This window comes from Phyllopteryx taeniolatus, chromosome 10 (assembly GCF_024500385.1).
Source record: "Phyllopteryx taeniolatus isolate TA_2022b chromosome 10, UOR_Ptae_1.2, whole genome shotgun sequence".
Classification (NCBI taxonomy): domain Eukaryota; kingdom Metazoa; phylum Chordata; class Actinopteri; order Syngnathiformes; family Syngnathidae; genus Phyllopteryx; species Phyllopteryx taeniolatus.
Window position 1 is genome coordinate 11962642 of NC_084511.1, and position 13788 is coordinate 11976429.

At 41.0% G+C, this 13788-nt stretch overlaps 1 protein-coding gene across 2 annotated transcripts; it reads right to left on the bottom strand.

The window, feature by feature from the left end:
* Positions 1–1249: 1249 nt before the first annotated feature.
* rnf20 (ring finger protein 20, E3 ubiquitin protein ligase) lies at positions 1250–13672 on the bottom strand. Of its 2 annotated transcripts, XM_061787896.1 has the most exons (22): positions 13566–13672; positions 13032–13218; positions 12861–12929; positions 12414–12512; positions 12162–12309; positions 11433–11618; positions 11180–11295; positions 9569–9715; positions 9412–9486; positions 9198–9317; positions 8894–9073; positions 8688–8823; positions 8446–8567; positions 8182–8341; positions 6288–6585; positions 6052–6169; positions 5763–5912; positions 5421–5633; positions 5176–5301; positions 2842–2982; positions 1914–2018; positions 1250–1811 (listed from the first exon to the last, which is right to left on the bottom strand). In XM_061787896.1, exons 2-22 carry the CDS (start codon positions 13206–13208, stop codon positions 1635–1637), a joined length of 3063 nt encoding a protein of 1020 aa, XP_061643880.1. In that variant the 5' UTR covers positions 13209–13218; positions 13566–13672; the 3' UTR covers positions 1250–1634. The 2 variants fall into 2 exon arrangements, with proteins under 2 accessions (XP_061643880.1, XP_061643879.1); XM_061787895.1 differs by having other exon boundaries at positions 13032–13644.
* Between the last annotated feature and the right edge of the window lie 116 nt (positions 13673–13788).

The window sequence follows — 13788 nt, forward strand, 5'->3', positions numbered from 1 at the left end:
GGCATTCAATGTTGGTTTTCGGCCTTGGCGCTTACATGCAGTGATTTCTCCAGATTCTCTGAACCTTTTGATGATATTACAGACCATAGATTATGAAATCCCTAAATTCCTTGCATTTGTATGTTGAGGAACATTGTCCTAAAACTGTTTGACTATTTTCTCACACACTTGTTCACAAAGAGGTGAACCTCACCCCGTCTTTGCTTGTGAATGACAGAACAATTCAGGAAAGCTCCTTTTATACCCAATCATGGCACCCACCTGGTCCAAATTAGCCTGTTCACCTGTGGGATGTTCCAAACAGGTCTTTGATGAGCATTCCTCAACTTTCTCAGTCTTTTTTGCCACCTGTCCCAGCTTCTTTGGAACGTGTTGCAGCCATAAAATTCTAAGTTAATGATTATTTGCTAAAAACAATAAAGTTGATCAGTTTGAACATTAAATATCTTGTCTTTGTAGTGTATTCAATTAAATATAGGTTGAACATGATTTGCAAATCATTGTATTGTTTTTATTAAACACAACCTTCCAACTTCATTGAAATTGGGGTTGTATAACATGTCGTTTATATGGGAAACGAGTGCAATTTAGTGAGTCACTTTTCTAAACATTGCAAAAACTGGAATTAACAAAAAAACAAAAAAAAACAAAATTGAATACATTGCTAATTTAAGTACAATTACCTACCAAAAGAAAACGAAAATTTGACTAAGACTTCTTAAAACAAATCTTAGTGAAAACGGATGCATTTTAGCATTTGAGTCACTTTTCATTGCTACACTACAAAAACGGCTTTAAAAAAAACAAGAGGGGGAAGTAATGACAAGAGTAATATGTTACTAAATATAAGCAAAATGAGCTGCCAATAGAACCCAAAACATTGGACGAGGCAAGATTTCATTTTAGTCACTTTTCAAGTTGTTCCACCTCAAAAAGTGTGATAAAAAAAGTCAGGAAATTAGTTATACGGTCGATCACTTAATTTACGCAAAAACATCTACCAATAGAACAGAAAATTTGACCAAACAAGAATTCTTAAAACAAGTTACAAGAAAATAAGTGGGTTCTAGCGTATTGAGTCACTTTTCTAAAGTAAAGTAAAAGTAGATACATTTATTGCTAGGTGCTTTTTGGAAAAGTTGCTAAACACCAGTGCTTAAAGTATCGGCTAAGTTGGTATCAATGCTTGTAGTCTTAACCACAGTAGTGGTACAAACGTTTTCTATGATGGAAAGCATTTCACAGAGAGGAAGGTTCAACTTTCGGTTTAATAACCAGCAGCAACAACACAATTTCAGTACAGTTTCAGCAGTTCTTAAAAAAAACAAAAACAAAACTATATATACACACAAACATTACACACCTTTAACTTCATTGTGAGGAGTCATTGGAATGTTACAAGCTTTTTTTGTGTATGCTGTATACGCATACAAATTCAGTCGGTAAAAACAGAACGACAAAAAGCTCAATATTCAAGCCTTCAGTTCAGTTTGTAGCTGGGCACATACAAAGGAGCCACATCCCGACTGAGAGCCTGACCACAAAAGAGGAGAGAAGGCGCTGTTACCAGCCTCGCTCCGGGCACCATGTCCACTATAATGCCCGTCCTCCCATTAAGAATGGACAAACAGGCTTTAACCGATGTAAATGCGATGGAAGTCGTTGGCTCCAAACGCAGCATTGCACTTGGGGCATTTCCTCTGGCGTGTGTCGTAGCGTGTCTTGACACACTCAAAGCAGAAGACGTGGAAGCACTTTGTCAGGACGGCGTCCTTCACCCGCGAGTTGCAACAGGGACACGTTAGCCGAGCCTGGGGGGGGGGGGGCGTGAAACAGTGAGAGAGGGGTTGGGGGGGTGTTTTGTCCTCAGATGAATGGAAAGTTGTCAGAATTTGTTCATGACATGAACTTACCTTATACTCACTAATTTCTTCATTTAGTATTTCGTCTCCATTGCTAATTTTCTCAGCTGGTTTCTTGGCCTTCTCAATTTTTCTCCTCAGTTTAGAGATGTCCTCCTGAAACAACATAAACAACAATGTGAAGGCAGGGATTCAACTTGCTGCTTGTTTGGCCTGTTGTGCAGAATCAAGATAGATTTTGTGTAAATCTGCTGACAAATAAGATGCACTTACCTGGTGTGTGAAGTGATCTAATGGTGTGAGGAGTACATAAAAATATAAGGCTGGCTGACTTTAGTGAAAAATCTGAATAATTGATGATCCCCACCCTGAAAAATGCTTACAATTGCCTCTCTTAATAGTTTAAACTGTAACTAGACGCAAACTATGAGTTTAATATAATTTCAAACCCATTTTACATTACCCTTAAAAATAAATGTCTTACAGATGTTGGATTAAAAAAAGTACGTGTACTTGCAATGAATAATCTCTATAACTTTAACTAACAACCCAGGCTTAATTTAGCTACTTCCAGACATCAAGCTTGTTTCTCATTTGAGATCACTCACTTTAATATACTTTCTTATTTAGACAGGGCTTTGGTGCCATCTTGTGGCATCTTAGGGATTTTTGGAAAGCACACAAAAATTGCGAATAGGTGAGTTTTCCATCGACTATGACTATTTCATCAAAGTGCAAAGAGATTAAATAGTGACTAGTAAACCACGAATCGGCGGTAGATTACTGTACTTTGATGTCATTTCTTTATTCAAGACAGGAAATAATATAATCAGAAAAATATATTCCAATCACAATTTGAAAAAAAAAAGTAAAGCGGGAAAATTCTGGCTTAGATGGCCAGTGTGTAAGAGGCTTGTGTTCATTTCTTCCTGAAGGATCACGATGCGGAACAGATGTCTCATGTGCATGTGTCCGCTACCTGTGCTCGTCGGGAGTTAAACGACTCCTTCTCTCTGGAGATGCTATTCTCTACGACCTCCTCTCGGACCACGACAAGCCTCTGCTGAACCATTTCCAGCTGAGTTCGCACCTCCTCTGACAACAACGTTGACTCTTGAGCCTGGAGGATGACAATTTCACCGATTGAACTTTCAGGGACTTTTATTTGATCCACTACAAACCCTTAATACGGTTTGACAACTTGATCCTTAAGATGAGGGTTAAATGAGTAAACCCCGAATGATTTGGTAGAAAACCTTGAGTTCCTTTCAGAATCAATATTTTACAGTGTTCCTTCGCTATATCGCGGTTCACCTATTGCGGATTCAGCGCATTGGATATTTTTCTTCATATTCATATCACAAATAATTCGCCATTATCACAGGATTTTGTTATTTTAATTCTACTGTTATTTTTTTGTGGTAAAATAAAACTATTCCTCGCCTAAAACAAAACTGTATGTAAATGTATTACAAGGAATAAAAGGTACATAGTTTACAGTACTACAAAAAGTGTTTATAAGAGTAGAGGTTAATATGAGTGTGGGGAAGATAAGGGTCTAGGGAGGTTCATACAGCTTTAAAGGTCCCATATTTTGGCTATTTAAACTTCCATAGAGTGACTCTCGAACATGGACTTAGTACAAAAGTGTCAATTTAATTAAAAAAAACAAAAAAAAAACACCTTGGTTTTGTCATACGCGTCTAGAAAAGTTGTCTCTGACAACTACCTCTGTTTCTGTATCCGTTTTGGGCGGCACGGTGGGACAACTGGTTAGCACACCTGCCTCACAGATCTGAGGACCGGGGTTCAGATCCCGGTCCCGCCTGTGTGGAGTTTGCATGTTCTCCCCGTGCCTGCGTGGGTTTTCTCCCACATCCCAAAAACATGCATGGTCGGTTAATTGTAGACTAACTTGTCCGTAGGTGTGAATGTGAGTGCGAATGGTTGTTTGTTTATATGTGCCCTGCCATTGGCTGGCGACCAGTTCAGGGTGTACCCCGCCTCTCGCCTGAAGATAGCTGGGATAGGCTCCAGCACGCCCGCGACCCTAGTCAGGATAAGCGGCACAGAAAACGGATGGATGGATGTATCCGGTTTGTCCTTATTTGGCTAAGACTGCCCCCTTTCCACTGTTTGGTTGCCTCAGTGTAAAAGAGCCACTTGTGAGAGCACACGTTTGTTATGTTGACAACACTGGTTTGGGACCAGAGAGGTAGGTGGAGATCTTCGCTAGTGACGTAAATAAGCTCTAGACATTCGAATGGCCTGAGTTCAGGCTTCTCGGCAGAAAAACTTCTGGAACTCAGGAATGCATGGACGACTTTAATTCACATTTCACGTTTACTGAAGCACCATAGAGCCAATATTACAGTCCAAAAACTAGAAAAAGTTAACTTGGTAAAATATGGCACATTTAAAATACGCATAAATAATAAAAGAATGTGGCCGCTACTTCACTGATTTCACCTATTGCGGGCGTGGTCCGGAACCTAACCCCCACGAGAAACGAGCAATTACTGGATATGGCAGTGTTTTCCAACCTTTTGTGAGGCAAGGAACATTTTTATATTAGAACAACCTCACGGGACACCACCAACAAAAGTGCCACAAAAAGTGCTGTGTATTGACACTGTAAGAATGACCATCACCTCTCAATTTACGCACAAAATAAATCGAAATCAGAGCCCGTTTAGTTGAATACAAAGCTATTATTCTGTTGTAAAAATGGCAACAAGTGCATACACAGGTTAATTTTACCTTCTAGTGGAAGACCTGTCACTATATTTTGCTAGCATAAATAGATGGAACAAAAATAAATATTTTGTAGTAAATTAATATTTTTTGGAAAAAGGAAGTGAAATTGGATAATTTCCCATGGCACACCGGATGATCTCGCAGCGGTTGGGAATCACTGTTCTATTGCATACTCTACTACAAAATACTCCCACAAATCTCCTTAACGCTAAACTATAGCTTAAAAAAATCTAATTTATAAGAATTGAACCACGGGCTAGTCTAATTATCATGGGAAATCTGAAATCTTCTTGTGTTTGCTGAGAATTTTTTTAAAAGCTTACTTTTTAAAAGAGGGGTGTACTCATTTATATTGAAGATATTTGGTTTCCAACTCCCATTTAAGTATAGTATGCAAGTAGCTAGTCGCATAGTTAGAAAAGATACAATACATTATATCAAACTAGTCATAAATATGTACCATTTATTAAAAATTATTTCTTATTTGGTTGGAAATGAAATGTGGCTGTTAATAGGCGACTTTCGTTACTCCCCAAAAGTGGAAACGAGGTGCTACCTTGCGTTTGTTCATGTCCAGTGCTTGTGTCCTCAGTGTCAACTCTCTCTCAGCAGTGCTGATGGTGCCCTGTAGGAGGCGTTCCTTCTCCTCAAGCTTCCTTACCACCTGCAGCTGGGCATCCACCTAACGTGTACATAACATGCTAATGTAGTGATTACACACATGATAGCGAGAAATCGAAATTTAATGTCTATAGGCATATATTTGGGCTTGTATCCTTGCAACGCACAGTGGACGCTCACCTGTGTTTTTAAAGTGAGCAGTTGATCCGACAGCTCCTCCTTCTCCTCTTTCAATAGCTTGTGGATCTGGTTGGACTTGATACGCTCACTCATCAGTTTAAAGTTGGCGTCGTCCTTTTCCCGCAGTTGTTGCATCAGACGAATGTTCTGTTCCTGCATGTCCTCGAAGGCCTGACCTGTCACGTCCATCTCGCTCAACAATGCGTCCTCCTCCTGCAGACGAACAGAGCAGTGAAGGTGTTATCAAGGTGGATTCAAGTGGTTCATGACAAAAATGAGTGTGACACCCATCGAACAAACATAAGTTGCATGCATAGATGTGGCAACGACATGCTCACCCACCTGTTTTGCTATAGACAACTTTTTGTTGAGGATGTCGATCTGCTCCTCCACAGATCGAATCTTTCTAAGGGCCTCCTCATCAGCCATTTTTTTCCCCTCCCTTCTCTCTCGCTCCTCAAGCTCCCTCAGCCTCTGACGCAGCTCCTCCGACTGGAATCCGCATCATCAGGCAAACAAATACAGTATCATAATTTCACAAAGCACCTCTACACTAGTGTCTGTAAGATTGACCATAATCTGTGAATTTCATCACGAAAATTATGTGACCGTGTTACGCAGGGCTGATCACCTCCGACTTGGTCTTCTTCTCTGCTGCCATCAGCTGAACTTTGTCCCTTTGCTCTTTTGGTGCTGAGCGATACATGTCTAAGAGCAGCTTCATCTCTCGCTGGGACTCCTGAGCTTTCCTGTATAGCCAATGTTTTTTTAGTTTCACTGGTAAGAAACAACATGAATACAAACTACTTCTTTGTGGAGGCAGGGTAAGAAAAAGGAAAAGCAAACAAAAACACAGATGTGACGCACTTGAGCTCCACTCTGACAATCTTCAGCTGCTCCATCTCTTTCCTCTTTGGCCCTCCAGCTGCAGAAAGACGCTCCCCGGATGACTCCTCAGGTTGGTTGCCACTTCCCAGTTTCTCCCTCTCTTCTTTCGTCCCACTGCGAGTTGGCCTCTCTCTCTCCCTTTCCCTCTCCCGGTCTTTCTCCTCTTTCTTAATTATTTCCTTGTCTTTCTTTTCCTCTTTTTCTTTCTTTTCCTCTTTTTCCTCCTCCTTGACTGTTACCTCAGATTCCACTCCTGGCTCGGTTTTCACAAAAATGCCTTGAGAGATAGGGAGACAGACAGCGAGATAGATAGCTCAATTGAATAGATACTTTATTCATCCCGTGGGGGAAATTAGATTATCACACAACTAGGCTTTATACGATCAGGATTTTTGGGGCCGATCACCGATCAGCAAGTTTAAAAAAAACGATAACCGATCACAAGATGGAGCAATGTGTCTATTTACATGACTTGTTCATTTATTGTATATACTTGTGTACTGTATACTGTCCATCCATTTTCTGTACAGCTTATCCTCACATGGGTTGCGGGCGTGCTGGAGCCATCCCAGCTCAAATTATTCTCTAGCATTTTAGACAAAAGTTAAAACACCAATGACCTCTAGGGGGCATTCAAGGATTGGCAACTCACATAAGTTTAGGTCAAATCAACATAACAACATGACAGAAATAATGGGTGCTAACTTACTGTAATTACATTACTTTATTGCAATTAAATTACTTTAATAAATACTGTTAATGACATGCTTACTCTAACTTTCTCACTGTCCCAGCTATATGGACGGGTGTTGTCCAGAGTTTGAGTCCGCTTGACTTTTTTTTCCCCCCCTCCACGCTTGTTCAGTTCGTGTACATTCTTCAGGTGCTTGATCAAATTTGTTGCGTTGAAGCGTTTAGATGACGTTCCCCACGACGTACTTCAGTTGTGCACAGACTGAAAATAACTTACGTGTTGTTTGTCTGAGACACCGCAAAATAGACACCGACGATGTGTTTTTTTCACTGACAAGATTGAAAAAACTTTATTGGCCGTCAGATAGTTATAGTACTGCGCAACAAGACACGTGACAAGGCTAAAAATAAACTAGCTTTTGGATTCATACGCATCCTTAACTCTGGATGTGTGTTTAGCTTTTACATTGGCTTCTTGTGGCATTTTTTGGCACTTGTTTTCAAAGGGAAAGTTAATGGCAAATGTATACAATAATCGATTAATTGCTATACATTCTCGCATAACTAAGTCTCCCATATGTGACATTCTTCATAGAGACAAATGACTGATTATACTTGAATATGTTTGTGGTTTTAGGTTGATAATTCCTGCTTGATTAAGTCAGAGGATGTCGAAGTCAGACAAGACCATCTCCCTCGGATAAGAGAAAACAATGGCAGATAGAGCAAAGTCCATGTTTAGTGAAGATAATGTGGTGTGATTTACATGTATTCTTGGAACAAGCAGTGTTTAGGCTGTTTTAGTTCTATGGTCCTTGCAAGAATATTAAATAATCTTTAAATTTATCCAGGTCTCCTAGATATGAAGTAATTTTAACTCTAACAAAAGTGTTCTGTTGTTCTAACTTCTTTTTGCAGTTGTAGAATGTTAGTAAGAATGTTGAAACGTTACGTTAAAAGTTCGTGCCAAAATGTTACTTTAAAAATGTTTTAGAAATTTAAAAAGGGTTTGGATGGTGAGAGTCTTACCCTATCATTTCCTATAGGAAAATTCTGTCACATATTTCAAACATTTCAAAATCAGAACAAATTTCAGGTCTCGAAAGGACTGTGCTTGACCTTAGAAATTCTACTTTATGCAACATTGTCTAACTTGGACAGTTAAATGGGTAACGGTTACCAGTGCTGTTCGGCGTAGAAGAATCATTGTCAGGAGGTTCTGACTTGACTGCTGACTCCCCCGAGACAGCTACCATGGTCGGAGACGTCATCTCCTCCTTCACATCTATGTCGGTGCTTGACTGAGTTTGCAAGATGCTACTCCCTTTAGAAATGCGAATCTGCAGCCAACATAAAATATATATTATTCTAGTGCCATGTCCTGCAACATTCCGCTTCATGAGTCATCCAATGCTTAAGAATAAGTTCCTTTTCGCATTCCAACCTGATTGAGTTCAGCTTGTGTCTCTCTCAGTCTCAGTTTGTATTTCACAACCTCTCCTTTCATCTGCTGGTTATGAGTTTGCAGGGTGCTGATCAGATGCCGCATCTCTCTGTTTATAGGGCCTGAGGAAGTAGCAAGAAACAAGCAAACTGTATTTTATGTCTCCGCCAACCCTCTCACACAATGATGAGCAAATGCAGGTTGGGGTTCGGTGTTATGTTGAGGAAGGTGCGAATCCTGACCTGCTTGCTCGTTGGCGGCAAGAGTCTGTTCAAATTCAATGCGCAGCATCTCATACTCCTTCCTGACTTGAGCAAGGGTATCTTCTAACTGAAACACTTCGGTGCGAACCTTCCTCTGCAGTGTCACCTCGTCGTTCTGTACATAACGGCGACAGTGAGGCAGCTCGCAGTTTGCAAGGACACACACACACACACAATGAGCTTACCTCCATGTGCTCCAGCTGTCGAAGGCGTGCCGTCCTAGTTGTGTTGAGACGGGCACGCGTCTCGTCTAACTGAGCCTTGAGGATCAAAGACTCATTGTAAAGCACAGAAAACTGCGACTGCAGACAGCGATACTCAGAAGTATCCTTCACCATGCCCTCTGCTCGACTAAGCAGCTCAGCCTGAAAGGAAAAAAATATATATGTTCAGAAGACGAGATTAAGAAACTGTTGTGAAATGCGATGGGATGAAGCTTTCTTAAACTAAAGACATCGACAAAGCAATGGAATGACGTGTGATACACGCCTTCATGTTGTTGTTCTCCTGCAGCACATTCTGCAGGTCCTGCTGGAGCTTCTGGAGCTCAATGAGACGATTGTCTGCCAGCTCCTGGTTCTCTTCCAGTTCACTGTTCATTTCCTCAAACTGCAGGAAAAGAACATCACCAAACAAGCAAGAAAAGTTTAGAATTACTAAAATACATTCGTAAAAGTAGTTCTAAAACTTAAGTTATTCCTACCTTTCTCTTGTTGATAGTGATGGTTCCACATACACTACTGGCCTCCCCACACACTTTATAGCCCTTGCTGTTCACCTAGGGTGTTTGAATTGTAATTTGCAACAACAAACTGACATACATGCATACACTATATATTTGCCCAGAAAATGTGCATTACCCTCTCTAATATCTCACTCATGTGTGCATTGAGGCGATTTTCTCGTCGCCGTATCTTCTCCATATCCCACTGAAGCTCTTCACTTAGAACCTGCAACTCGCTGACTCGCTGGTCTGCCTTATTTGCTGCGCGACCGAGAGATCGGGACTAGACAAGAGACGTGACAACATGAATGAGGGCTACGAGATATCGTTAATACACATACAGAATATGGGTGCATATGACCTAAAAAAAGTGCTTCAATGTAATGAACAATCGGATATATCGAACGACGCCCCGCCCCTATTAGTCTGTTCTATCGAGGTTCCACTGTATTTCTATTTGTGACCTTCAAGCACGAAACCGATTGGAAGTCGCACGGACGTGTTTTGAGTGAGTCCATAAAGGATTGACAGTGAGAATAAGATAAATTTTCAGACACCAGAAAATCAGTATAGATTACTTCCCAGCTGGAATTGATCTGAATTTCTTACCTTAATGCCTCAAAAAAAAATGCTTTCATAAGAGGGTACAGCAAAATCTGCACAAATCGTCTGCTGCCATAATCAAAACAATGAAAGCCACATCATTTCTGATATCAACAGAAAGCTTGGGGTTCTCTGCGGCCGTGGATTTAATTCAAATGTACGTCATTACCCGTATGAACCAACAAGAGGTTGTAATACAGTCCCTTGTGCAAATAAAACATCCATATTGCTAGACTAACGCTTAAAGGCCGCTTCCGAGCTTTAAACAGACATCTTCACCAAATGTTTCCCGATTACCACATTGTACCATCATAGGAAAGCATTTTTATGCCTTTTCAGAAATGCCTTAGGGCTGTCACCATCAAATCGTTTTAGAATCGATTCTCCCATTGATTATTGCTTAGATAACCGAATAATAATTGGCACCCCACTATTACTCAGAATAAAAAAATAAATATATTTATGACTAACATACATTTTATTGTCATTTAAGAGGGATGGACTTCAACCCTTAAACTGTATATGTGGGTACAGAGTGTATGGTATAAATTTGGTGTACAGAATTTGAGACAGCAAAATACTAAACGGTTAGCAATCGCGATTAACATTAGAGTCCTAGTAATTACCATTTTAGGTAAAAAAAAACACTAACCACCATTCAGCTCACTCATACTTATTATGTATATGTACATTACACATCTAACAGTGTTTTAAAAACCACTTACAGAGGCTTCTGTGTCGTTTTTGGCAAAGTTTATCATTGGCCCAACACCGTCACCGTCTGCATTAAATTTCTGCGTGCAACATGGGTCCCAGAAGTTAAAACATGGTAACGGGCGGAACTTTTTTTTTTTGGTCCCGGGGGTGCTTCACCTATTTGACCTATTTTTAAAGTCAACTTTGCAAAGTTATTATTATTATTTTTTCCCCCCAGCCCAAAAAATGTAAATAGCCAAAACACAGCCATGTGACTTCCGAAAGGTTTCGTGCTGGAGGGTCACATTTCTACATTATATACTGTATCTAAATAGGAAATAAAGACAAAATAATGCTTTATATGATCACTGGAAGAAAAGTCAATATGAGAACAAAAAGGGAGTTTTGTGTCATACAACAATATATTTTAAATGACCATTATGCCTACCTCACTGGTCATGTGACTGTGTTTCTGCTTGAGGTCCTCAGACAGCTGTTGAAGACGCTCATTTTCACTGGTCAGCAGGGTGTTTAACTTGGAAGTTACGTGACACAAACTCCCAGCTGAGAAATGGCATCCACCATCATCAGTGATTAAGTGTGAGAGTTACTGTAAAGCGCTTTGAGCAAGTCATTAAAATACATTGGGTCCTTAATCTCCTCAGGTTCATAATTATCCAACATTTATTTCTTTAACTCACCAAGTCCAGAGTCCATGTCTGCCTTCAGCTGGTCCACTGTGCTCTTTAGACACTTGTAGATCTCCACAACACGAGTGGCCTGCATTTGGCTGGACTGCACCCTCTCCTGGAGTTCGGCTTCCATCTCCTCACTGGTGCTGCTTGCCAAGGTGGCCAGGAAAGAGTTGGAGGTCTCGCCCTGGTGGCCTGTGTGACAACAGTTGAGAGCACTATTATATACTGCATACTTTTGGCTGCTGCTAAGCAAGTATAAATAACTTTCAATCTGGCGTGTTTTCTGAAACATTTAGCAGAAAGTATTGAATACACGGGCATAGTTCGAACCAGGCTGAAACCACCTGGGGTTACCTGCAAATAACAAGTCAAGGTTCATTATGATTAGCACATATGCAAATGTTCACCATCACTCGAATCGAGAATCGTAGCGCTCCCATACTGAATCGAATTGTATCGAATCATTCTGCAAGTAAAGATATTGTTTTTGAATCAAACCACTACCCGTGTATCTAGATATGTATCGCATCGGTCTCATCCCAGAGATTCCCTATCCTATTTTGGTCCGAAACCAAAAATGCACATTTGGGGTGTTTTCAGCCGAAACATTTTGGTGCATCACTACTAATCAAACTTTCTAACCCTTTACAACTCTAGTCATCAAGGGAATCTCAACTCACAATGCTGTATAAAAGCACTTTCACTACATTCATTCTTAATTTCCTCTCCCATTACCTCTGTCCTTGGCCCTCTCCTGATTAGAGTCCCCATCCGGTTCAGGTGTTTCTGGCTTCAGGTTCCTTCCCTCACCTGATGGAGACTTTTCTGGTCCGTTTGGCGACTGGTCATATAGTCTGATGAACAGCTTAATGTTTTCATCAAGCTGAAAGCAAAGGAAGAAGACACCTTGACATTTTGCTGACATATTTCATGGTTCTCAAGTGGGTCTTGTGTCTTGGTGCTGAACAGATATCACTGAGTACTCACCTGATTCCAGTATCTATTGAGAATAAGCAGACTTGCGTCATCCGTGGCCTGGCGGGTCTCGAGTCTCTCGATCCGCTCTCGCAATTCATCTTCAATCCCCTGCAAACCAGTAAGCCCAGACATTAAACTCTCCAGTCCCCCCCCCCCCCCCCCCCAAAAAAAAATAATTATAGCTGGGGTCAACATGGTACCCGCAGGCACCAGATAGGCTCCGAGGACCAAATGAATAGCCCTCGCTTTTCTAGCCTATCTGTTGTACAGTACTTTTCAAGATACCTTGTGGGATACACTGAGGGCACTGTATATACCTATATTCACTTTCTACATAACTGAAAAGCACTACAAAATGGTCAACTCACTATTTAGGGTACTATATGGTGGATAGGGATTGATTTAGAACTCAGCCAGAGATTCTGGTTTGTGTAAAAATTAAAAAGAAAATAACACCTGTCTTTGATCTAAAGATTCTCCCAGTTTCCGGTTCTTAGACTGTAGAGCTTTGATATCTTGTTCTTCCTGAAATACAAGTGATAGGAGATTATTAAGGACCACCCACAACAAATATTATTTAAATTATGTACAAACAAAAGAGAGAGAGGGAATACTAAACAAACTGACCGAGTTAGAAACCCCTCCCAGTTTGATGACAGTCTCCACCGCTGTGCTCCCACCAGCAGCTGCAGCACTGACACCGGGACCTCCGTCCTCTCCATCTCGCTCCCTCCGCTTCTCTGGGTGCACACCAGAGGATGAGGAAGGGCCGCTGGGGTCTGCAGGACGCTTCTGCCCCGACATCCTCAGACACCTGTTACAACAGCAAATACAAGACATTTTCTTCTGTTGTGTGTGTATGGCATACTATTAAGAAAGTAAACAGATGGCTAGCGGGCGTCTGCTTGTAAAACCGAACACAACTGAAAGATACACAGTAGAAATAAATACATAAAAAGCTCCCGCTGTATCTAAAAGCCACATAAACAGATTGAATCGCCAATTAGCATTAGACTACTATGGGGCTAATGTTAACCACATGCTAACATGAGCGTTAACACGCCGATTGAATGTGAACGGACAAAGAGTAACGAACACTAAATTTAAGGATTCATCTCGTTTATGGTTTACGCGACCCGACTCGGTCTTAAAAACCCTCACCACTTTTCGACACGGGAGTGTTTGGAAAATGTGAAATCAACTCAGCAGATGTTGACACTGCGACTTCTTTACTCTCGGAAACGGAAGCTGCAGCGAGCTATTAAAACTCATTTACGAGTGCGCCATCTAGTGTCACGGAGGGATATAACAGGCCGCGACATGGTCCGAAATTGTGTTTACGTTTTAGAAAAAGCTCACGGCACACCACCACACAAGAATGTCC

Coding starts and splice junctions, on each gene's coding strand:
- rnf20 (XM_061787895.1), bottom strand. CDS start 13,244: ATGTCTTGTATTTGCTGTTGTAACAGGTGTCTGAGGATGTCGGGGCAG. Junction 8,568..8,687: donor TGCCGCCAACGAGCAAGCAG/GTCAGGATTCGC, acceptor CTACTTCCTCAG/GCCCTATAAACAGAGAGATG. Junction 5,302..5,420: donor TGCTCACTTTAAAAACACAG/GTGAGCGTCCAC, acceptor TGTACACGTTAG/GTGGATGCCCAGCTGCAGGT.